Source organism: Melanerpes formicivorus, unplaced genomic scaffold, assembly GCF_026170545.1.
Source record: "Melanerpes formicivorus ecotype bairdi unplaced genomic scaffold, bMelFor1.0.p_v2 SCAF_56, whole genome shotgun sequence".
Lineage (NCBI taxonomy): Eukaryota > Metazoa > Chordata > Aves > Piciformes > Picidae > Melanerpes > Melanerpes formicivorus.
In genome coordinates this window covers 1,985,458-2,008,932 of record NW_027142408.1, presented here as the reverse complement: position 1 = coordinate 2,008,932, position 23,475 = coordinate 1,985,458, and the positions used below count along the sequence as shown (strand labels likewise).

Genomic DNA, 23,475 nt, shown 5'->3' with positions numbered 1-23,475 from the left:
AACAGGATTTGGAGCCCATGACTTTGTGCAGCCAAAACTAATCCTTGATACTGGCTACTGCTGCAGTGACCAGATAGCCTGGTTGCATGGCATTGGAAACTGAAGTTTTGTGGAGCATGCAGCAGAAGGTCAGATGCTGGGGCTGTAAAGCACTCTCAAAACAAGTATTTGTTACAGATGTTTAAGGTTCAGAGGCAAGAAAGGATGCTTGAAAATTGCAGCTGACATTGGAGCAAATGACTCAGTGCTGTGTACACTCAGGAGGCGCAGAGCTGGGGCTGCACCACAGAAGGATTATCATCGACTAACAGGAATGTAAATGAGAGCACTTTTCTGCTGTTTTCTGAGGATAAGGCTTAAAAAGTTGACAGCTTGAAATTTATTTCTTCAATTACTGTTTGAAAGTGTTTTGTAACAAGAAGGTGTTTTGACAAATTCCTCTGTTGTAGGTTTCCGTGCGGCAGTTAAAACCGGCTGGCAGGAAAATCTTTGTAGTCACTGAGTGAGAAACCTGAATGAAACAGAATACTGCTGTGGTGGAGTATGGGAGTAAAATGAACTTCTGGTTTCCCACTGGAACTCTTCTGCAGGGAACTTAGTGAAGAGCATAATTAGCAATAAAGTTTAGTTTAGTTCTCAAAGGTTGTAGAATCCTAGACTGGCTCAGGTTGGAAGGGACCTCAGAGCTCACCTCCTCCAGCCTCCCCACCATGGGCAGGGACACCTCTCCACTAGACTCTGCTGCCCAAGGCCTCATCTAGCCTGGCCTTCAACACCCCCAAGGAAGAGACATCCACAACCTCCCTGGGCAGCCTATTCCAGAGTCTCACTACCCTCCTATCGAAGAATTTCTTTGTAAGCTCCACTCTAACCCTGCTCTGCCTCAGCTTCAAACCATTCCCCCTTGTCCTGTCTCTAGACACCCTCAGGAAAAGTCCCTCTGCAGGGACTACCTGTAGGATCCCTTCAGCTATTGGAAGGCAGTCATTGACTCTCATGAGACTTCCTCATGGATGTTTTGTCTTGTTTTAGAGGGTATTAAATTCTTATTACTTATCTCTATATATTAAATCCCAGGACTTCTCTCTACAGTTGCAATCCCCTTGCTAAATCGCTGCTGATGCTGATTTTCCTCCTGGGCTTCTTCTCCTTTTTTGTCCTGTTGGACCCTTAACTTGTTTTCTACTTAAATTCTTCTCTTAGCTAAAATTTACAACTCTGTCCATGCCTCAACACTCCTCTGCCCAAACTAGATGCTCTGAATGTGGACTGTGTAAATCAGGAATGCCAGTCTTCCTGCCTGTTTCCTTCACCTTCCTGACACTGTAACTGACCACAAGACTAATCTTTGTATTCAACCTTGAATTCTGTGGTTTTTAGTTTTGCAACTGATGCAGATGAGGAGATTCAAGGAGAAATGTAACATCTGTATTACTGCTTCACGTCTGAGTCCTTGCCTTTGATCAGGACACAGTGCATCAGGATTATGCTGATGTATAGACAGATGAAAACTCTCTACCCCAAGGATAACTAATTACAGGATCAGGGAGGACTGTAGGATACAAGCACTCGGAAGGGCACAGCATACAGACAGTTAAGCACTGTTCCTTTTATCAGGCATTGCAAAGCAGGTTTTGAAGGCATATAATAATAAATTGAGAAAGTGGGGAGCAGCCCACAAGCATGACTGTCAGAGCAGCAGACACCTTCCTATCTGACAGCCATCGAGGCTGCCAGCAAAGAATGCTGAGAGCAGGAGCTGAGCTCAACGGGGAGACGATTGCAGCGGCAGATAGAGCGTGCAGGCTGGTTATGAAGACAGAAGGCTTGTATAGTGCCATGAAGTTTTTGTCAGGGTGGTGAAGCTAGCTGCAGATCTGGAGCAGTGCTTTGCTGTCTCTGCCCTCCCCTGGGTTGCAGTGGTTGCACTGAATGCGGCTGCTTTGGGAGGTGGTGCTGGGTTTTGTTGGGGTGCGTGTGTGTGCTGTTCAGTGATGGCAAAAGCGTGGTGAGGCTTGAAGTCAGAGGACTAACCATCAGACTTGGATAGCCTGCTCTTCATTTGCTCATGCAGATGTAATTTGTTTGCCTTGGAACACCTGACTAGCCAAGGAGTCTCATTCAATTTGGAGCCTTGTCAGGATGCTGTAGTTTGGACGTGTTGGGATAGTTTTCTACGTGTACAGATCTTTTAGGGAATCCTGCACAGTGCTGAATTTCTGGCACTTCTCTCAATATTTCAGTAGTTTAGTTTCCCCTATGCTTTGAATGATTCTTTTGCTTCAGAGCAGCTGCCTGGAGCCCAGTTATTCCGTGGTTTTGTTCTAAAATTGATGTGGCTATGGGGCTTGTTCTTTTCTGGATCATCTTGTAGCTCAGCAGCAATCAGTGCTCCATGAGCCATGTGTTTCTGATTTGCACTTTTTTACAGCCTTTGGCTTTTGGACAAACTCTTTTAATCTTCTATTTTCACTTTCTCACCTTGATTTGTTTTGTTTTGTCATTATTTATTATTATTTTTTTTTATTTCTAAGTGTTGGATTTTTTTCTTTCATAAGCATTGGAAATGTGGGCACTGAGTCCCTGAACAGCTTCTTCCTTTACACTGAGAACTCCAATTTAGCTGTGATTGTGCTTTCATATTTAACTATAGAAATGGATTTTTCTTCTTCTCACCTCTTCACTCTTCCATGTTAGGTCTCCTCTTTCCCTGTCAGTGTTTCTAAGTTCTATAAAATATGATTTGGACAAAAAAACCTGTGAAATAATAGCAGCTCTCCTCAGGCTTGTGAGTATTTTTGAGGGGGTTGGTCTCTTCTCCCAGGCAATTGGCACCAGAACAAGAGGACACAGTCTCAAGCTTTGCCAAGGGAGGTTTAGGCTTGAGGTGAGGAGAAAGTTCTTCACTGAGAGTGTTGTTCGTCATTGGAATGTGCTGCCCAGGGAGGTGGTGGAGTCACCGTCTCTGGAGGTGTTCAAGAGGGGATTGGAGGTGGCACTTGGTGCCATGGTCTAGTCATGAGGTGTTGGGTGACAGGTTGGACCCGATGATCTTTGAGGTCTTTTCCAACCTTATTGATTCTATGATTCTATGTTGCCTTGTGCCTTCTTGTCTTCCCTTTGGTTTGTGTAGCTGGTGGACCTCATGCCACGTCCTCCATCTTTCTTCTGACTTTAGCCTACTTCCACGTGCTGGCTTGGGTCTTACTGTGAGGTGAATTGCAGTTTGCTTACCTCAGAAAACAGAATCTGCCCTCAAAAGGTGATGAAGAGTCTTGATGTCTTTGTTTATACTGGGTTAGTGTGTTGAATTAGCATCCTGGGTGATGTGGTGAAGGCCAAAGTTGGCACACAGAGAAGACCTCAACTGTGGGAAAGTCTCAGCTCCTCTTAGCTGTGTTACCTAAATGCACCATCCTCTGATCAGCCTCATCCCACTCATTATTTGTTGAGACTATTTTAGTAGTGTGCCATAGGGCACAGGTGACCTAATCAGCAAGCTTGCAGGTGACACCAAGCTGAATGGTGCTGTCAACATGCTAGAGGGATGGGCTGTTATCCAGAAGGATCTAGACAAGCTGGAGAGGTGGGCACAGGTGAACCTCATGAGGTTCAACAAGTCCAACTGCAAAGTCCTGCACCTGGGTTGGAATGATCCTCGTTAGCAATGCAGGCTGGGGGATGAGGTGATAGAAAACAGCTGTGCAGAAAAGGACTTGGGAGCTCTGGTGGAGCAACAACGGTCACTTGCAGCCCAGAAGGCTGATGGCAGCCTGGGCTGCATCAAAAGCAGCAGGGCCAGAGATGGAGAGAGGAGATTCTGCCCCTCTGCTCTGGGGGAACCTCACCTGCAGTGCTGTGTCCAGCTCTGGAGCCCTCAACACAGGAAGGACATGGACCTGATGGATTGGGCCCGGAGGAGGGCCATGAAGGTGACTGGGGGGGTTGGAACACCTCTGCTGTGAGGTGCTGAGGGAGCTGGGGTAGTTCAGCCTGGAGAAGAGAAGGTTCCAGACGTAGTAGTGGCCTTCCAGTACCTCGGGGCCTTCAGGAAAGCCAGGAAGGGACTTTTCACAGGAGTTTGTAGTGACAGGATGAGAGGGAAGGGTTTGAAGCTTGAGGAGTGCAGATTTAGACTGGAGATTAGGAAGAAATTCTTTACCATGAGGGTGGTGAGACCCTGGAATAGGTTGCCCAGGGAGGTCATGGTTGCTTCCTCCCTGGAGGTGTTCAAGGCTAGGTTGGATGAGGCCTTGAGCAACCTGAGCTGGTGGAAGGTGTCCCTGCCCATGGCAGCAGGGTTGGAACTGGATGATCTTTAATGTCCCTTCCAACCCAACCATTCTGTGACTCTCTGAATGTGGTGGATTGGTGATTGGAGGTCATGTCATGGTGCAGGCTCTTGAGCTTTGGGAAGGAAGAGAAACAAAGCAGGGATCACTGCAATGCCACTGCTACAGAATCCCATCTCAGAGTTACAAGACCCCCAACTCCATTAGTCTTGTTTGATAGACTTGAAAGTAGAAAGCAACAGAAGTATTTCTGTGTTTTAATTCTGCCTGTGGGCAAGTAGATGTAAGGTTTGCAACTCAGGTACCACAGCCTCCCAGATTTATAGTCCAGAAAAGTGATTTACTGAGGCAAATGCAAATAATAATATTGAAGTGGTGTCTTTATGAAAAGTACAGAGGAGCTGTTCTGCTGTGTAGATGCAGGTGTATAAAGCAGAAAGATTGAGAGTAATCCTTGTACCTCCACTGGTTTTACTTTGCTTTTTTTCTGACCTACTTACAGCAAGGAAATGTAATGCCCATAGTCAGTGTCTTTGTTCCAAGGTATAGGGTGAAAGGATTTATATAGCATCTTTGGCATCATTCCTAGAAGTCTGGGGTCAGATTCTGATTCAGCTTTCCCTGGCATAGGTCTGGAATGCCTCAATTGATTTACTTTGGAGTAATTCCAGATTTATCCCAATCCAGCTGACATCAAATCTGGCCCCTACAATCCAGCTTTGTTTCGTGTAGTCGGGTGAAGAGTTTGGCTTGGTGCAGTTTAGTGGGGACCAAGGTGAGGTAATGCAGTTGAAGAGATTTCCTTGGAGAGGAAGCAGTTTTTCCTCATTTGCTGATAGATTAAAGCAGAGTTCAATTTGTTGGAATGTATTTTAGCTCCTCATTACAGCAAAACCTACTCTTCCAGCATGGGCATGATTGCAGATTCTGTAGTGGAAACCCCCTGTAATTTACCCACCTCTGGTAAACACATCTTGAAATTCCAAAAGACAAAATGCTTTTAATTCCTTCAAGGACAAAGTCTGCTCTGCAATGACAACTTGTTCCTTTTGGTAAGAGTGGCCTTTGCCCTGAAACCAGGAGATTCCATTATAGTTTATTAGCTACAGGTATTGAACTTAGGCAGAAAGCTTCCCTGTGTTTCAGTTCTTGCTTGTCACTTGACAATAGCTGCTCTTAGAGGGTGACTCCTGCTAAATTATTTCAATGCACAGGTGATGTAGATTGTGTTTTATTTTGAACACTTTAGGGACAATAAACTCTGTCTCAGTCATCTTCTTAGCTTAAGTCCAACTCTGAAATAAACATGGACTTGACTGCAACACCAAATCAGTAACTACAGTTAAACTTCATCCCTCTATTGAGAACCTGGGCAATTTAGTCTTTCCCTTTTTTTTTCCTTCTCTTTGGGCATCCTTTTTTAGTGGCTCTGCCTCTGACTTGCTAAGAAACTATGTCCTGAGGCTGTCACCTTGGCTTGCTGAAGGTCCTCCCTTGGTTTCCTTTTCCCAGGCACCTGTCAGCTTTGAGCTAGTTGGTGTCTATCAGAGCTGTCTGTCAAAATGCAAAGATACAAAGAGCCCAGACTGCTGTAAGGTGGTGCCCTTCTTTTTCAGTGTAAGTCACAGAATCAAAGAATCTTAGGGGTTGGAAGGCACCACAAAAACAAGGCCATCACCTTCATCCTGACACCCACCCCTCAGCTGTTTATAGACCTTGATAAGCTGCCCTTACACATTGCAGCGGATCGGAGGATGAGCTACACAAAGCTGCTTTACTCTCGTTTGACATGCATGAATCATTCCTCTGGAACATTTTGTCATGTAAAAGGGCTTTATTAATTGCAAGTGCTTTCAGTCAGAGCTGAGAATGTACTTTGGTTTCATTAGATAGTGAAGCACTGTTTTTTTGTTCCCCCTCAAGAGCCTGTCAGCATGATTCAGTATTTCAGGTTAGGGGATGAATCCCTGAAATGAGCTAAGAGCTGCAGCAGTATTCAATTACTTGGGCCCAAGGCTCATTACTCTTGATGCTTTGAATTGTGTTGGTCATTAGGGACTGTTTGCAAAGAACCGCAGTGGTTTTCCATGCAGCTCTGGGAGCTGAGTGGTGTCCTGACGAATAGAGCCAGTGCTGCTCTGCTGTCTGCTGCAGGCAGCAGTTGTGTCCCAGTCCTTTGGGTGGGTTGGCCACCCATGGGCTTGTTTCCATTCTTGGTGGCAAGTGAGTGTCATGTTTTATGGCTTCTGGGACACTCTGTGGGTGAGGACAGTCTGGACTGTGTTGTGTGTGTGGTGTTCTGCTGCCTTCTGGAAGCGACTGTGCTGGATTCCAGGTGTTTAAACTGTCTGCCCTGCAGTTTTTCCCTAGCAGAGCCTAATGAAGACCTGAGAAGCAGGGTGGTAGGGGTGTGCTGCTGACTCCATGTAATTCATGCAGCCTGCTTCTGTTGGTCCTCTTTCCCATATGTGCCTCTGATGTAGAAAGTGGCAGGGTTTGGGGTAAATGCATTGTCCTGGAAGGGGAAAGTGGCCATCTCTTCTTCAAATTCTTCTGCCCTTTTGCCAGTGTGCATTTCCATTTGGACTCTCAGAGAGGTGAGGGAGAGGCTGCAAGCTTCCTTGACAAAGCAGTGGTGGGAAGCAGGCAGCCTGCTCCAGTGCAGTCATCTGGTGTGCAGCTGAGGCTCTTAGGAGAAGAGGCCAAAGGGAACAACCTAGATGAATTGTCCTGCCTTGCTGCATTATAGCCTGTGGGATACAGGTTGCTCATCCTAGATATTTGCTTACAATCATGAAGAATGTTAAGCTTTTGCAGTAAAACTTTAGAAAAGTACTTAACAGCATCAGAAAAATCTGCTTAAGCCACAATAAACTCTGCATTCTTTGTAGCAGCCTGCCACGAGGAGGGAGCATCTGGTGGCCAGAGTAGATCAGAGTCCTGAGTGCATATGCTAGCAGTTTGATTGTCATCAACAGACATTACATCTTACTTGATTTATTCTGTCCAACAAATAAAACTTCGTTTCCTGCCCTGTTCAGGATGGTCTACTTTGCTTGCCTTGTACACAGCTCAGCTCTGGCTGCATCCATGGAAAAGCTGGGAGCAATTGGGTAGCATGGAAATAACAGTGGACATCTCTTTTTATCTTCTCATGTGCATACAGCTGTTCTCTTCACCTGAAATCACAGAATGTTGGGGGTTGGAAGGGACCTCCAGAGATCACCCAGTCCAACCTCCCTGCCAGAGCAGGGTCACCCAGGGCAGCTCACACAGGAGCACATCCAGCTGGGTTTGGAATGTCTCCAGAGAAGGAGACTCCACAACCTCTCTGGGCAGCCTGCTCCAGGGCTCTGGCACCCTCACCATAAAGAAGTGTCTCCTCATGTTGAGGTGGAACCTCCTGTGTGCCAGTGTGTACCATTGTCCCTTGTCCTGTCACTGGGCACCACCCAAAAGGGACCATCACCTTCACCCTGACACCCACCCCTCAGATATTTACAGACATTGGCCAGATCCCTTCTCAGCCTTCTCTTCTGCAGACTAAACAGCCCCAGGTCTCTTGCAGGAGAAATGTTCAAATCCCCCAGTTGTCCTTGTGGCTCTCCATTCTACCAAACCTTCTGCAGCTAACTTTCCCAGGACAGTCACCTAAATGTCAAGACTCTCATCTTTTTTTGTTGTTCATGACAGATCTGAGAGTATGCCACTCAAAAGTGGTGCTTGTAAATGACAGTTTATTACCTAGATGCTGATTGTTTCAGCACCTCTGTCCTCAGTAAAGTCAAGCCAAGTGAGCTGTGCATGGAGTTGTGGGACAAGCTGAGATTCACTCCTGTTGCTGCACATAGAACCTGAGTTCAGTCGCAAGAGGAGCGTGCTGAAGCTGCTCAGGCACTTCTGCTTTTGGCATTTTAGGATAAAAACAATTTCTGCACAGCAATGTTTTCTTTCCAGTGAAATGGCAGTGGTGGTACCTGTAGGTGTTCAGCTGGAACTAGCTGCCTGCTGGTGTTCCCTGTGCAGATAGCTAATTGTCCTTTTAGCTTGGGCCAAGCACTGATTGTGGTGGGTGGGCTGTGCAGAAGGCTCCTGGGGGGCTGTGCAGAAGGCTCCTGGTGGGCTGTGCAGAAGGCTCCTTGTTGCTGCAGGGTGTAGTGTTCAAGGTGCAGCAGCAGATCAGCTTGTGCACAGGAGTCTTGCTGCTTTACAGCACTTGAGTACCTGCTGAGAAGCATGCAAAGGCTCTGCCTCCCAAGATTGGCCTTCTTATCAACTGCTGTCCACAGCCCTTTCCTCACCTTGTGTGTGGCCCAGGGGGTTCCCCATGTGTCAAAACTCATGTGTAGTTGCCAGTGTGCTTCCTTGCTCTTAGTTAATGCAATTTTGAGACCAGTAGTTTGGTTGCCCCAAGATTAATTTGAAAATATTTAGCCATTTTAATTTCCTACTTAGCAGTGGCTTCTGCATGAAACACCACTGGAGTAGCAGGTGGTTTCCTGGCGCTCTGGAGGGCATGGCTTGCTACAGCTGCTTTTGCTGTACTCTATTTAATAAAAGGTTTTACTGCATCTCTCCTAACAAGCTGCTGTTAGACACTCATGGTGGTATTTTGTAATATACCTACAATAATCCACCTGCAGGGACTTCAGCAAAAGCTTGAATGAATTGAGTCTTCCCTCCCTGCTGGCCTTCTCCTGCCTCCCCACCCTCAGCTGGAGATTGTCCCAAACTCTGCTTGAAAAGGGTAGTGCTGGGGCAAAGGAACTCGGAAATGGAGCCTCTTTGTACCTGAGAACCACAGCTGCTTCCTCCAGGAGGGGGCAAGGAGAAAGCCCCAAGCTTGCCAGCTGTCTGGAGTTAATAAACATGGCTCATAGTACTTACCTGAGCTGCTTGGGCACAGTGGTTTGTTCTGCCTGCATTCCTACTGATAAAGATGTGCAGGACAGTGTCAGGAGGATGGAGCCAGGCTCTGCTCAGGGATGCCAAATGACAGGACAAGGGGCAAGGGGTGCAAGCTGGAGCAGAGGAACAAGAGGGAAAACTTTTTCCCTGTGAGGGTGCCAGAGCCCTGGAGCAGGCTGCCCAGAGAGGTTGTGGAGTCTCCTTCTCGGGAGACATCCGAAACCCAGCTGGATGTGTTCCTGTGTGACCTGCCCTGGGTGCTCCTGCTCTGGCAGGGGGCTTGGACTGGGTGATCTCTGGAGGTCCCTTTGACCCCCCAACATTCTGTGGTTGTGTGATGCTGGCCCCTGGTTTCTAATCATGGTGCCTTGCAGTATGCAGATGGCTCGAAGGTGGTCATCTAGCAACTGTGCATTAGCACAGGGAAAAACCTGCTTCCAATAACTTTTTAATAGGTCTTGCAGCATTTACTGCCCATCTAGTAATAGCTGTCTGTGTAATTATCTCTACCTGATCAAAATCAATTACTGGACATAGCTGCACATTCAGATGCCAAATGAAAATGTCCTGTTCAACGTGAGTGAGGCTTCTTTTTCCATTTAATAATGCTGGAACTAAGATTTACCACTCTGTGGAGTTCAGCTTAGTGTGTTGTAGCTGATTGAAGTGCTGCTGTGAGATGCTTATGGGAATTTTCTCATGCAAGTTGGTTTGGCTCTAGTTCAGAGTCATTTTCATAACTCCTTCCAAACTGTTTTGGTAAACTTAGAGAGCTTACATGCAATAAACCTTGGAGTAAATTTTAGTCCCTTAAAAATGACACAGAGAGGCAGTTGCACCTTGGAGTTTTGCATAGCAAAAGAGGTGTCTCTTAAAGAGAATGAAGGCAGTGTCTGCTGCTGGCCATGCTAGAGCTCACACTCTTCCCTGGAGGCTGTTTTTTGTTGTGCAGTAAAGATGCTGCTTTTAAGAAGCATTTGGGGTTTGTTCCTCTCATCTTGCTCTCTTGTTTCCTTTGCCATCTCTGTACCATCCCCTCACCATTTCTGATCATCTGCTAGTCTGTCCCTTTTTGGCACTAAGCAGTCAGCATCTGAGGAAGTATTTATTGAGCAAATACTTCCTACCCTCCTGAATAAGCAGGCTTTTAAGAACAAGTGGAGCTTTCTTTTTTGGACCATCTAATCTGTTTTTCTTTTGAGTGGAACCAATTTTCTCTGATCTTCAGGGCTACATGATTTGATGAAAGCAGAGGGGCAATATGTGCATAAATAGCTAAGTGTTCCCCAGGAGAAAGCCTTCTTTTCCCCATGAAGCAAACTTAGGAGGCATTTTGGAGGCCTTGCTGTTAAGTAGGATATTTTACAGTGAGACAGTGTCTTTTTGAAGAGCAAGAGCTATGCATTTTAAATATGGAAAACAGAGTAAGGAATGAAGAGGAACTCCTGGCAGTGTCTGGCTGAGATGGCAGTAGAAAATTGACTGAGTCTCTTGCATGTGGATTTGCTAGCTGAGATGTCTTTAGCATGTCACTTATGACTTGCATGGTTTCAGAAGTAACCATGGTGCTCCAGGAAAACATTTCAGCTGAGTACCTGCTCTGGCACATTTGCCACAAGGGATAAAAGGAGCCTGAATGTGCAAACTTGTGTGCCCTGCTCGGAGGTGTGTTTGTGTAACACCTTCCCTGAGCAGGACCTCATCATTTGTAGCTTTTCCAGGCTGAAAGGATATTTTTGTAAGTGAGTGGTGTTTTCTTTAACAATCAGCTCTCCAGATACATGATGAGTATTTTTAGCTTTCTGCTCTTGTGACTCTTGCTTGAAATCATTCTTTTTACTGAGAGGGTGCCAGAGCCCTGGAGCAGGCTGCCCAGAGAGGTTGTGGAGTCTCCTTCCCTGGACACATTCAAAACCCTCCTGGATGTGTTCCTGTGTGACCTGCCCTGGGTGCTCCTGCTCTGGCAGGGGGCTTGGACTGGGTGATCTCTGGAAAACCCTTCCATTCTGTCATCCTTAAGGCTAAAATGAATTGGCATTTGTCAAATCTCTTAACTATAGTTATTAGAACTTTTAGAACTCCCTTCCCACCCCCAGAATCATTTTGACTGTAACTTAAAAATGTTTGTCATCTGGTGTGAGGTGGATTTATGGGAGCACAGAAGTTTTAGTGCCTTTTGGCTGGGTGTTTCTGATGACATCACTGTGATCTAGACACAGTGTGTGACTCTAGTTGGTTCCAGTGTTAAATAGTTTCATAATTATGCTAGTTTTGGCAGTTTGCTTGGAACCTTTTCCCATCTCTTTAATGAACATGTTTTACTTCTGGGCTTATGAGGCAGCCACATGTTTGAGAAATTAATAGTGTGCTCTTAAAGTTAACAGTGAGCACAAGTGTGCAGATACAGAAAGCTTTGGGGTGTATGTCCACTTAGGAATCTATAAGCTCATGGCCACTGTTAGCATCCTCCAGTAAGTAAAAAATCCAGCATTTGCTTTACAAACTGGCAGGAGCTGTTGTGAAAGGTAGTGTGGTCCTGCTCCTAATAATGCTGTGCTGCTCTCCAGCATTTCTGCTAATTGTCTAACAAGGAGAAACGGAGGGATGTTATCCTGGCCTAAAAAACTGCTCTTCCAATGGTTGGTCAGGTTGATTTCTTCATAGATGTAGGTGCACTCTGGCACTTTGTGTGGGGTACATCACAGAGATGGATTTCTGGGGTCAGTTTGTGTGTTGCATTGTGGCACCATCTCTCAGTGTGTACATTTTGGGTTGCTTGCTTTTATCAGGCTGGATTGGGTTGATTGCTTTTGTCAGGCTGGATGTGAGGAGGAAGTTCTTCCCCATGAGAGTGGTGAAGCCCTGGAATAGGTTGTCCAGGGAGGTGGTTGAGGCCCTGTCCCTGGAGGTGTTTAAGCCCAGGCTGGATGAGGCTCTGGCCAGGCTGATGTAGTGTGGGGTGTCCCTGCCCATGGCAGGGGGGTTGGAACTAGATGATCCTTGTGGTCCCTTCCAACCCTGACTGATACTGTGATACTATGATACCCAGTTTGCTCTAAATGGTTGTGGTCTTTTCCCCTCTTAACAGACTTGCAGCTGAGGGAAATGTGAAGAGCTTATTATATTGATGGGTTCAGATTGGGGGATTTCTTTCAAAATGAACTCAATCTGGGGGTTCTCTGCCCCATTAAAATGAAGAACTCCCCCCAAACTCTCAGAGTGCTGGTGTATAGTCCTACCTCTGAAGTGCTGAAAGCTTAAACCACTCTTAGTTCAACTTTAAGTATTAGTAGGACTTTAGAATTTGCATAGGTTTTGCATGATGAATCTTGGATGAATCAGTTTGATGAACCTTCAGGTTGGGTCAGTGCACAGATAGAAAAGTCAGGCTTGGGTGTACTTGGACTTGATACAGTTAACACTTCCAAAACAGACTGTCTTCCCCAGCCCCCCTTTCTTTTGCTTGTAGCTAAGCTAACTATCAAAAGGCAAGCATGCTGTGATCCTCTTGGATCCAAGTGTTAAATGGTCTCCCCACAGCATTCTGTGCAGCCCAAAAGGTGGGCTCAGGAAAGAAGGCAATGTGGTAGTTGAGCTGCTTGGTCAGTCTGACAGGTTGGGGTTTTCTTTAGCAGTTGAAACATGGCTAGCAGTGCAGTGACTCATCTGAGCCAACATTGTCATGCTACGGAGGAGCCAGCTGCCAAGAAGCAGGGCATGGGTAAAAGCAGTTCCAAACATTTCAGCTCACAGGTCTGTCATCTAATTTTTCTTGGTAAGCTGGAGGTGTGAAGGAGAGGTGAGCTTTGCTGATTGCAGAATTTGCATGTTGATGAAGAGGTTTCCATCACCCCAGGCTTAAAGGTAAACCAAGAGCTTCAAGTTGTCACTATTGCTCAGATGTGCCACAAGGAGAGCAGAGAGTTTCTGATGACTTTGTGCTGTGGTTAGGAGTTCTGAGAGAGTCTTTACAAGACTCATGCCTCCAGAATAAGAAATAAGAAAGCAAACAACTGCCCTCTAAACACAGCTGATGCTAAACCCTCATCTTTCATGGGTTGGGATGGGGAAAGTCTTGTGTGACTGAAATGGCCAAAGAACTGTGAAACAATAATAACCCCCAGCTGGGATCAGCACTTCCTTAATGAGTGGGAAACAGCAAATCCTTGATTTTAGAAGCTGTCTTCTAATATATGAACAATGATAAATTCATCTTTCTGTTTGTTTATTTCCCCCAGGCTAAGATTATATTGCTCATTGTTGTTTTTTCTCAGTGAAATGCTCTTTCCACATTGAGAGTTTTTCCTCTGGTTATTGAGATACAGAGTGGAAGGAGTGGAACTCTCCCTTCTGTTATTTTGGAAGTTGAAGATTTCTCTTAAAAATGTATCACTGCACTGTAAATTTTCCCTGCAAAACACATGAAGAAGCAGGCAGTGTGAAGATTCCACTTTGTAATCTGTCTGAGATGACTGAAAGTGCCAAGGGAGCCTGCAGGGAAACCATGAGCTATCCCATAGGAAAACCCAGCAGAGCTCAAGCTGTTTGCTTTTTGGGGCTTAGGGGAATTAAGAATATTAGGGATTCTTACTGCAGTACTTAGCATTTGTTCTCCAGACCCCTCTTTCTGTGACCTTGTTGTGTGATCCTAGCAGTGTCATGATCTGTTTTGCTCTTGTTCTGCAAGAAAAAACAGAATACAGAATTAACCAGGTTGGAAAAGCTCTTTGAGATCATCCAGTCCAACCTATCACCCAACACCATCTAATCAACCATGGCACTAAGTGCCTCATCCAGTCTCTTTTTAAGCACCTCCAGTGATGGTGACTCCACCACCTCCCTGGGCAGCACATTCCAATGGCCAATCTCTTTTTGTGAAGAACTTTCTCCTCACCTCCAGCCTAAACCTCCCCTGGCACAGCTTGAGACTGTGTCCTCTTGTTCTGGTGCTGGTTGCCTGGGAGAAGAGACCAACCCCCACTTGGCTACAAGCTCACTTTAGGTAGTTGTAGATGGCAATAATGTCTCCCCTGAGCCTCCTCCAGGCTAAGCAACCCCTAAGCAACAGACTTTGGCTTGAGTCAGGAGTTGTAAGTTTGCTTCCTCTCTAACCTGCTCTCCTAATACACTTACAAGAGTATTTGCTTTGCTTCTTGTGCCCACATGGTTTTGTACTGTCTGTAGTTGGATGCATGTCCAGGAGGGAATTGCTGGAAAAGCAGCAGCAGCAGCAGGTGAATCACCATGACTCATCTGCTTTCGTTTCCTCTAGCAGGAAGACCACGAGAGCTGTGGTTCCAGCTCAACAAACCGCAGCACCACGGAAAGCATGAAGGCAGCGGTGAGACCACGGCGGGTCCAGCACTCTGCTTCCCCTGACCCTGATTTACCTCCAGGTAATGCAGACATTCTGCAGCTGTGCTGCGTTCCACTGACACGAAATACCCACACTTCATCCAGCTGGCCACAGGGTTTCAGTTCACAGATCCATAGAATGGTTTGGGTCGGAAGGGACCTCCAGAGGTCATCTAGTCCAACCCCCTGCAGTCAGCAGGGACATCCTCCTCTAGATCTGGTTGTTCAGAGCCTAGTCAGGCCTCACCTTGAATATCTCCAGTGTTGGGGCCTCAATTACCTCCCTGGGCAACCTATTGCAGTGTTCCAGAACCCTCATGGTGCACAACTTGTTCCTAACATCCAGTCTAAATCTCCTGTTATATCTCTGCTCACCTACAAGAGATGTAAAGGTGAGTGAAATTCTTGGGTATTTTATAAAACAGAGCCAAATTGCAATAGCCACAGTTAACCCTTCCATCTTTTCCTGCCCTTTTGTTGAATACATACATTCACAGAACTCATGGGTAGTGTGAGGTAGATGAGCATGGGAAACGTGCTGTAGAGGTTTTTGATCACTCTGTATTCTGCTCATCAAGTGCTTAGTGGTTCACCTGAGAGTTCTTCTCTTGTGTATTTTCATTTTGTTTTCAGATTCTCATGCAACAAAGGTGATCCAAGGTTGGAGCACCTCTGCTGTGAGGATAGGCTGAGAGAGTTGGAATTGTTCAGCCTGGAGAAGACTCAGGGGAGCCTTGGAGCTGCCTGCCAATAGCTGAAGGGATGCTCCAGGAAGGCTGCAGAGAGACTTTACCTGAGGGTTTCTAGAGACAGGACAAGGAGGAATGGTTTGAAGCTAAGGGAGAGCAGGGTTAGACTGGAGCTGAGGAAGAAATTCTTCCATAGATGGAAGAAACTCTGGAATAGGTTGTCCAGCGTGGCTGTAGCTGCCTCCTTTGTGGGGGTGTTGAAGACCAGGTTGAATGAGGCCTTGAGCAGCTGAGTCTAGCTGAGAGGTGTCCCTGCCCATGGTGGGGAGGTTGGAGAAGATGAGCTCTGAGGTCCCTTCCATTCTAGGATTCTATTATTATCAAGTCCTATATCTACAGAAGTACCACTTCTTTTTCTCCCCCTGACATAAAATTTAGCTCAGTTGAACTGGGAGATTTCTATATGGTATAAATACATCCGTAGAAAAAAATCTAGATACAGTCATCTGAGCTTTCTAGTGTTAACAGCTATGTAAATATTTCTGAGTTTGTACAGAAATCTGCAGTATGTGATACAATTTTGTGTGGGAAAAATGAAATGGGAGAGTGCTGGAATGAACTGCAGTGTGCATTCTTGGGGCAAGTGATTCTGGGTGGGTTAAAGACCCCAGTTTTTTGTTAGTCTTCTTTTCTGTCTTTTGGTACTAGAATGGTTGTGTTTACCTCTCATCCAAAGAGAGCAGTGGCATTGAGTGAGTGGGGCATTAGGTACTACACAGTATTGTCATGCTTTGGAATGAGTGCTTGAGGAATCACATCTGGAGGCTTTCTCAGCTCTGAGATCCAAGCAACTCCTGTGGCTTGGACTTGCAGAGCTCTTGGCGTCCACAGTTGCCTACCATGGACAGCGCTTCAGCTCTGGCAGTGCCTTGGGTTTTGGTTCTTTAGGTCTCACCTGTGAACAAAAGGAGGCCAAGGTTTGGCAAAGAGTTGGATGATTCTCTTACCTTCAGTGGCAGGTTTAGGACTTTGGCTCAAGTCTGTGGCAGTGGTACCTGTGGACCTCCCAGAAAGGCCTGCTCTTAGTGTGTCTGGAGGCCTGCTTACTGTAATGTTGAAGTTAAAACATTCCAGATGATGTGTTTCCACAGATACAGATGTAACATGCACATCAAACACCCTAGAATGGCTCAGGCTGGAATTAGACCTCAAAGACTCCAACCTCCCCACTGCAGGCTGGGACACCTCTCAACTAGTCTTAGCTGATCAAGGCCTCATCCAACTTGAACACCCCCACAAAGGAGGCAGCCACAGCCTCCCTGGGCAGCCTGTTCCAGAGTCTCACCACACCTATACTGAAGATCATCTTCCTCAGCTCCAGTCTAACCCTGCTCTCCCTCAGTTTCAAACCATTCCCCCTTCTGTCTCCAGACACCCTCAGGAAAAGTCTCTCTGCAGCCTTCCTGTAGGATCTCTTCAGGTATCGGAAGGCAGCTCTAAGGTCTCCCCCTGCAGTCTCCTCTTCTCCAGACTGACCAACCCCAGCTCCCTCAGCCTGCCCTTGTAGCAGAGGTGCTCCAACCTTTGGATGAATCATCTTTGCTTTCAATCTCTTGGTATTTTCAGGCTTTTTTCCTCTATGATCTATTGAATGTCTTGGGAGGTTCCTGACCTAACTGCAGTGAATGTTGAAGAGTGTTAAGCTCTGTGGTGTGGGGATGGGTGAAGGCCAGTGATAGCTGGTTTGGTTCAGCTGTGGCTTTTACAAGGAGTATACAGGTTGGAAGTAATGACCTTAGTAATAAAGGAGTGTGGCATCCTGCCTTCCTGTAACTCAGAGCTGGTTTTGTTCCACAGGCTATGTTCAGAGTTTGATTAGGAGGGTGGTGAACAATGTCAACATTGTGATCAACAACCTTATCTTGAAGTACGTGGAGGATGACATTGTCCTCTCGGTCAACATCACTTCTGCCGAGTGCTACACGGTGAATGAGTTCTGGGACAGAGCTTTCATGGACATCTCTGGTGAGTGGAGAAGCTTTTGGTTTAGGTGTCACAGTGGGGGCACTCTTCACAGAATCACAGGTTTTGGAGTGGCCAACATTGACCTGCAAGCCAAAGTGTTCTCTCTGACAGTTGGCAGAGGTGGAATTTGGGCGCAGTGGAAGTGTTTTAAGGTCACACAGATGATCCATGGTAGAGTGGGGAATGCAGTGGCTTTCTGACCACTGGACTCAGCTCTTTGTTCTGGCTGAAATTACTGCGAACTAATACCTCAGAGTTAAAAAATGGTTCCTGTGGAGATCACTGGAGTGAGCTTTGAAAGATTGGAAAGAAGACTTTGGAGGGAAAATATTCAAGGTTCTTCCTGAGAGAATAATGCCAGTAGTGGTCACTAACTAAAGCCAGTAGTGGTCACTGGAGCCAGTAGTGGTCACTAAAGCCATGAACGATGCCAGTAGTGGTCACTGAAGCCAAGAATGATGCCAGAAAGAATGCCAAGAGTAATGTCAATAATGTTCTTTAATGTCAGTAGTGTTCTCTAATGCCAAGAGTGATGCCAGGAATGTTCACTAGAGGCAAGAACGATGCCAAGGGTGTTCACTGATGCCAGCAGTATTGCTGGGCCTTTGCTTGCACAGGAAGCAGTACTCTTCTGATAGGAACAGATGGAAGGTACAATGAAGGGATGAAAATCTGAATTGGATGTGAGCAAATCACCCTCACTTCTGAAGTATTCAACTGAGGAAGTCTGAGTCCTTAACTTGTTCTCTTTAGCCACAGGAGCTATGTGCTGATGATCTAAACATTCAGCTCCACAAGTGTCCTGTCTTGTTTTCCTCTAGCTAAGAGCATGGATGCATCACTGGTTTTTCTTATGCAATAGATTTCTTTCTGTTTTTTCCCCCTCTAACTTTTATGTTTCTTTCCAAAGCCACTGATCTGGTCCTGAGAAAGATGATCAACTTCTCTGACTGCACAGTTTGTCTTGATAAGAGAAATGCCAGTGGTAAAATTGAGTTCTACCAGGAGCCTCTGCTCTATAAATGTTCCTTCAGGACTCGTCTGCATTTTACGTACGATAACCTCAACTCCAAAATGCCATCTGTCATTAAAGTAGGTATCCACAGGATCCTTGGCTTGCTTGCTTGGGTTTTTGCTGCTGACTAGTGGAAGTCTGATTTTCTTATTTTGTTTTTTCTCAAAGTCTAGCTTGAAATTTAAAGTGCAAAGCCCAGGCTGTTGCTGTCTGCTAAAGGGATGTTCTGCTTGTGTTTTGCTCGTATAGAATCAATCAACCAGGTTGGAAAAGACCTCAGAGATCATCAAGTCCAACCTACTACCTAATACCTAACAGCTCCTGACAACTAAACCATGGCTCCAAGAGCCACATCCAATCCCTTTTTGAACACTTCCAGGGATGGTGACTCCACCACCTCCCTGGGCAGCACATTCCAGTGGCCAATTACTCTTTTTGTGGAGAAGCTTCTCCTCACCTTGAGCCTAAACTTCCCCTGGCACAGCTTGAGACTGTGTCCTCTTGTTCTGGTGCTGGGTGCTTGGGAGAAGAGACCAACCCCCACCTGGCTACAACCTCCCTTCAGGTAGTTGTAGAGAGCAATAAGGTCTCCCCTGAGCCTCCTCTTCTCCAGGCTAGGCAACCCCAGCTCCCTCAGCCTCTCCTCACAGGGCTGTGCTCAGGACCTCTCGCCAGCCTCACTGCCCTTCTCTGGCCACCTTCAAGTGGTGCAATTAGTCTGTGTACAGTAGCAGCTTGCAAGGAAGGAATGCTCTGTAATATTTTTTTGTTTTCCTGAAGTTTTGAAATACAAACCACAATCATTATAAGGGGGGAGGGGGGCGGGGGGAACATAGCCTGCAGATAATCTTCTAAAGAAAAAAAGCCAACCCCCTTGCAGGACAGGGACACCCAGGGCAGGTCACAGAGGAACACATCCAGGTGGTTTTGAATGTCTCCAGGGAAGGAGACTCTACATCCTCTCTGGGCAGCCTGCTCCAGGGCTCTGTTGCTCTCACAGTGAAAAAGTTGGCTGGCTATCACTGAATAGAGCCTGCCTTCATGCTCCTGGCAGCCACTCCTCAGGTATTTGTAGACATTGATCAAATCCCCTCTCAGCCTTCTCTGCTGCAGACTAAACAGCCCCAGGTCTCTCAGCCTTTGCTCCTAACAGAGATGCTCCAGTCCCTTAAACATCCTTGTAGTCCTCTGTTGGACTCTCTCCAGTAGTTCCCTGTCCCTCTTGAACTGGGGAGCCCAGAACTGGACACAATATTCCAGATGTGGTCTATCAAGGACTGAGTAGAGGTGGAGGAGAGCCTCCTTTGACCTGATGGTCACACTCTTCTTACTGCACCATTGCCTTCTTGGCTGGCAGGGCACATTGCTGTCCCATGGGGAACTTCTCAAGCAGGACTCCAAGGTCCTTCTCTGTGGAGCTACTCTCCAGTAGGCCACCCCCTAAGCTGTACTGCTGCATGGGGCTGTTCCTCTATGTAGTTAAAAATGCTAATGTTATTATAAGAAAGGACAATGCATTGTCATCTTCCTTACAGTTTGTAGTGGATCCTGGACTAACCCCAGGCTGGAATGCACTGAGTCTGTCTTTGCTACTCATCATTTACAGCCCTGTGCCTGGTGCTGCGTCGCAGCTTTTGTTTGTAGCAATCAGAATGCCCACACAAGATGAATGTGGGGCTGCATGGTTGGAGGGGTGGCTTTTGTGATGGCAGACCTTGGATGCTCATTGCTTGTGTGCTGTTTTCTGTTCTAGATCCACACCTTAGTTGAAAGTTTGAAGCTTTCCATCTCTGACCAGCAGCTGCCGATGTTCATCCGCATAATGCAGCTTGGGATCGCTCTGTATTATGGAGAGATAGGCAGCTTCAAGGATGGGGAAAGTGAAGATGTGGTTTGCCACACTAAAGATATGCTGGGCAATGTCACAGGTAAGTACAGTTTTGACTGTTTGAGGAGATACATCTAAAAACCATTTCTTTGCTTTCTACAAATGTAAGTGACCAGGGACAGTGCTTGCAAAGTGCTTTGGCAGTCTGCAGTTGGGTAGAGGCTGGCTGGGGGTGCAGTGCTCTGACATCTCTTTCTAGGTCATGTTCTCAAAAATATTCTGGTGGTCCTGGCTGAACTCAGGTTATACTTCAGATAAGATCATTTTAGAAGTTGTGATCCATCAGGATCCATTTGGATTTATCTGTCACTGTGTCATGCAGGGTGCCTGTCCTTAGGCAGCTTGGACTTTTCTCCCTTTCCCTCTTTCAATTCAAGGTGGTTGCTGCCAGTTTCAAAGTGGCTTGGTTGTAAATCTTTCTTTGAAAGTTGCCTGTGAGAGTGGCTGTATCAGCATCAGTTCTAGCCAGCAGAGCACTGCTTTGCACTGTCTTTGCTCTCCTTCTGCATTGCCTGGTCTCCTCTGCTGGTTGTTTCTGTGTAACATGGATGGACTCTTCTATGTGATCCTTCCTGGGAACTCTGCTGTGACATGCTCTCTTGAGGAGCAGTGCACTCATGAGGGGAATACTCTCTTTGCCTTTGTGTGATGGCTTGCCCCCTGCTACTTCCCAAATATTGCTAGGGTTAAACCAGTGATGGATTTTCAGTGGTGAACCTCTCACTCCAGCCTCAATTTTATGTTTACCAACTTTGCTGCTGCATTTATATATAAATCTATCTTTGGTCTGGTTGTATGTTGGGGGTTTATATTTGTTAGGGATTTGCAGTGATGTAAGGCATAGAGGTGCTTAGTTTATACTAAAATCTAGAATTTCTAAGGACAGGCTGAGTGAGCTGGGGTTACTCAACCTGGAGAAGAGGAGGACAGACTTAATAGAGACCTTCCAGTACCTGAAAGGGGCTACAAGAAGGCTGCAGAGGGACTGTTTGCAAAGGCCTGCAGGGACAGGATGAGGGGCAGTGGTTTGAAATGAGAGAAGAGCAGACCTGAAAGATGGTTGTAGCCAGGAAGGGGTTGATCTCTTCTCTTTGGCAACCAGAACAAGAGGACACAGTTTCAAACTGTGCCAGGGGAAATTTAGGCTCGAGGTGAGGAGAAAGTTCTTCACCGAGCAAGTCGTTCATCATTGGAATGTGCTGCCCAGGGAGGTGGTGGAGTCACCATCCCTGGAGGTGTTCAAGAGGGGATTGGATGTGGCACTTGGTGCCATGGTTTAGTCATGAGGTCTGTGGTGACAGGTTGGACTTGATGATCTTTGAGGTCTCTTCCAACCTTGGTGAAACTGTGATACTGTGATAAATTGTGTGTTAGGAACAAGTTCTGCACTGTGAGGGTGCTGAAACACTGCAACAGGTTGTCCAGAGAGGTAGTTGAAGAGCTGTTCAAAGTCAGGCTCACCAAGACTCTGAGCATCCTGATCTAGTGAAGGATGTCCCTGCTGACTGCAGGGGGGGTGGACTAAGTGACCTTTGGTGGTCCCTCCCCACCCAAATCAATCCAGGATTCTCTGGGTGGTGAAACAGTTTAAGTGAAGGTAAGGTTAAAACAGAAGGCATCTGCCTAGAAGTGCTCAGTCTGGAATGGAATGAGAGATTCTTAGGTCCAAATATGAGTAAAATCTTTGGCAAGGCATCTCTTGTCATCCTTGTTTCTCACCTGTGTTCTCAGGAAGGCTGAATTGCTTTCTGTAAATGTTCAAGAGAAGAATGCAAATGACAGCTGTGAAAGTGACTTCAGGTTTTTAATCAAATAGCCATCTAAAGAAGGCAGGATTGTGTAACTCCTCACCTGGGCACACAGAGCTGTCAGAAGGGCCAGCAAAGCTGATCTTGCAGTGGGAAGAACCAATGCAGTTTTTGTTCAACTACTCCATGCTCAACTGTTGTCATTGCACTTCATTGCAGCTTCATATCTGTTTGATGGAATTATCTCCTTCAGAACACAAACCAGATGGCAGTTGTTGGGTGGCCAAGCCAGAGCTGTGGAAACAGCTCTAGAAGTCTATTTCTGTCTTCACTGCAAAATATTTTGTCACAGAGAGGCTAAAACTGTCATTAACTCTTTTCTTTCACGCTGCTTCTGCTTGTGTCCTGCACGGTTCAGTGTCTGTAGGCACAGACACCAGTCTGCACATACAGACAGGCATAGGTTTATAAACATTTATTAGTGTTTATCAATATCTGAGGGCTGGGGGTCAGGGGACAGGCTCTGCTCACTTGCTCCCTGGGATAGGCCAAGGAGCAATGGGTGGAAGCTGCAGCACAGAAGGTTCCACCTCGGCACAAGGGGGAACTTCTTTACTGTGAGGGTCCCAGAGCCCTGGAGCAGGCTGCCCAGAGAGGCTGTGGAGCCTCCTTCTCTGGAGCCTTTCAAGGCCTGTCTGGATGTGTTCCTCTGTGACCTGAGCTAGATTGTATGGCCCTGCTCTGGCAGGGGTGTTGGCCTTGATGATCTCTTTGGGTCCCTTCCAACCCCTGACATCCTGTGAGCCTGTGAAAGAGAACTTGGAAATATCTATTTTTCCTCCCCTCTTACTCAGTGTGGTTAATCAGGAGTGACAAAGTGACACTGAGCAGGTGACCCATGCCAGCACTTTGGGATTTCACTTGGGTTTTTTTTTCACTTCTGGCTTCATGTTCTGTCTGTGTACAAAAAAGGAAAACCTCCCCACACTTTCTCAGCACTTTGTGGGCCACTTCTCTTCCATGTTTCCAACCACAGATGTGAACTGTTCTGAGCAACCTTCAAATGTGCTGTAATTATTTTCAGGAAAACCAAATGTAATCAAGTACAACAGAAAATGAAATGCATTATCTGCTGAGCTTTATTAGCCACAGTTTTTAAACATCTTTCCTTCCCCCTCCCCCCCCCCCCCCCCAAAAAAAAATCCACCCCAAGGCTTCATGAAATCCAAGATTAATTCCACTGGATTTGTGCCTACATTTTTTACAGTTTAATAATGTACAGACCTCTTTCAGAGATTCTATTTTTATGACTCTTTGAAAGGGTTCTGAAGAGTCATTAAACAATTTAAAGCCCCTCCTTTCAGTTTAAAGAATTTGCTGGGTTCAGTTATCACTGATTCTTATTCTCTTGGCTGGACTTTATGTTTCTGATGCCAATATTGGCATGATAAAATAAATTCTCTCTCTAAGAATATTCCAGCAGCAGTTTGTTCTTGTATACCTAAAACATAAGAGCAAGAGCTTGAGATAGGACAGCAGGGTGGACACAACATAG

At 46.3% G+C, this 23,475-nt stretch overlaps 1 protein-coding gene across 6 annotated transcripts in view; it reads left to right on the top strand.

The window, feature by feature from the left end:
- VPS13B (vacuolar protein sorting 13 homolog B) overlaps window positions 1-23,475 on the top strand; it is a 327,581-nt gene that overhangs the window by 6,665 nt on the left and 297,441 nt on the right. For 4 of the 6 annotated variants that reach the window (XM_068161155.1, XM_068161157.1, XM_068161156.1 and 1 more), the window contains exons 4-7: window positions 14,473-14,596; window positions 17,102-17,269; window positions 18,180-18,361; window positions 20,038-20,212. In XM_068161155.1, the coding sequence (XP_068017256.1) occupies window positions 14,473-14,596; window positions 17,102-17,269; window positions 18,180-18,361; window positions 20,038-20,212 (649 nt within the window). The remainder of the gene's footprint in view (window positions 1-14,472; window positions 14,597-17,101; window positions 17,270-18,179; window positions 18,362-20,037; window positions 20,213-23,475) is intronic. The other 2 variants (XM_068161158.1, XM_068161154.1) reach the window with 1 other exon arrangement.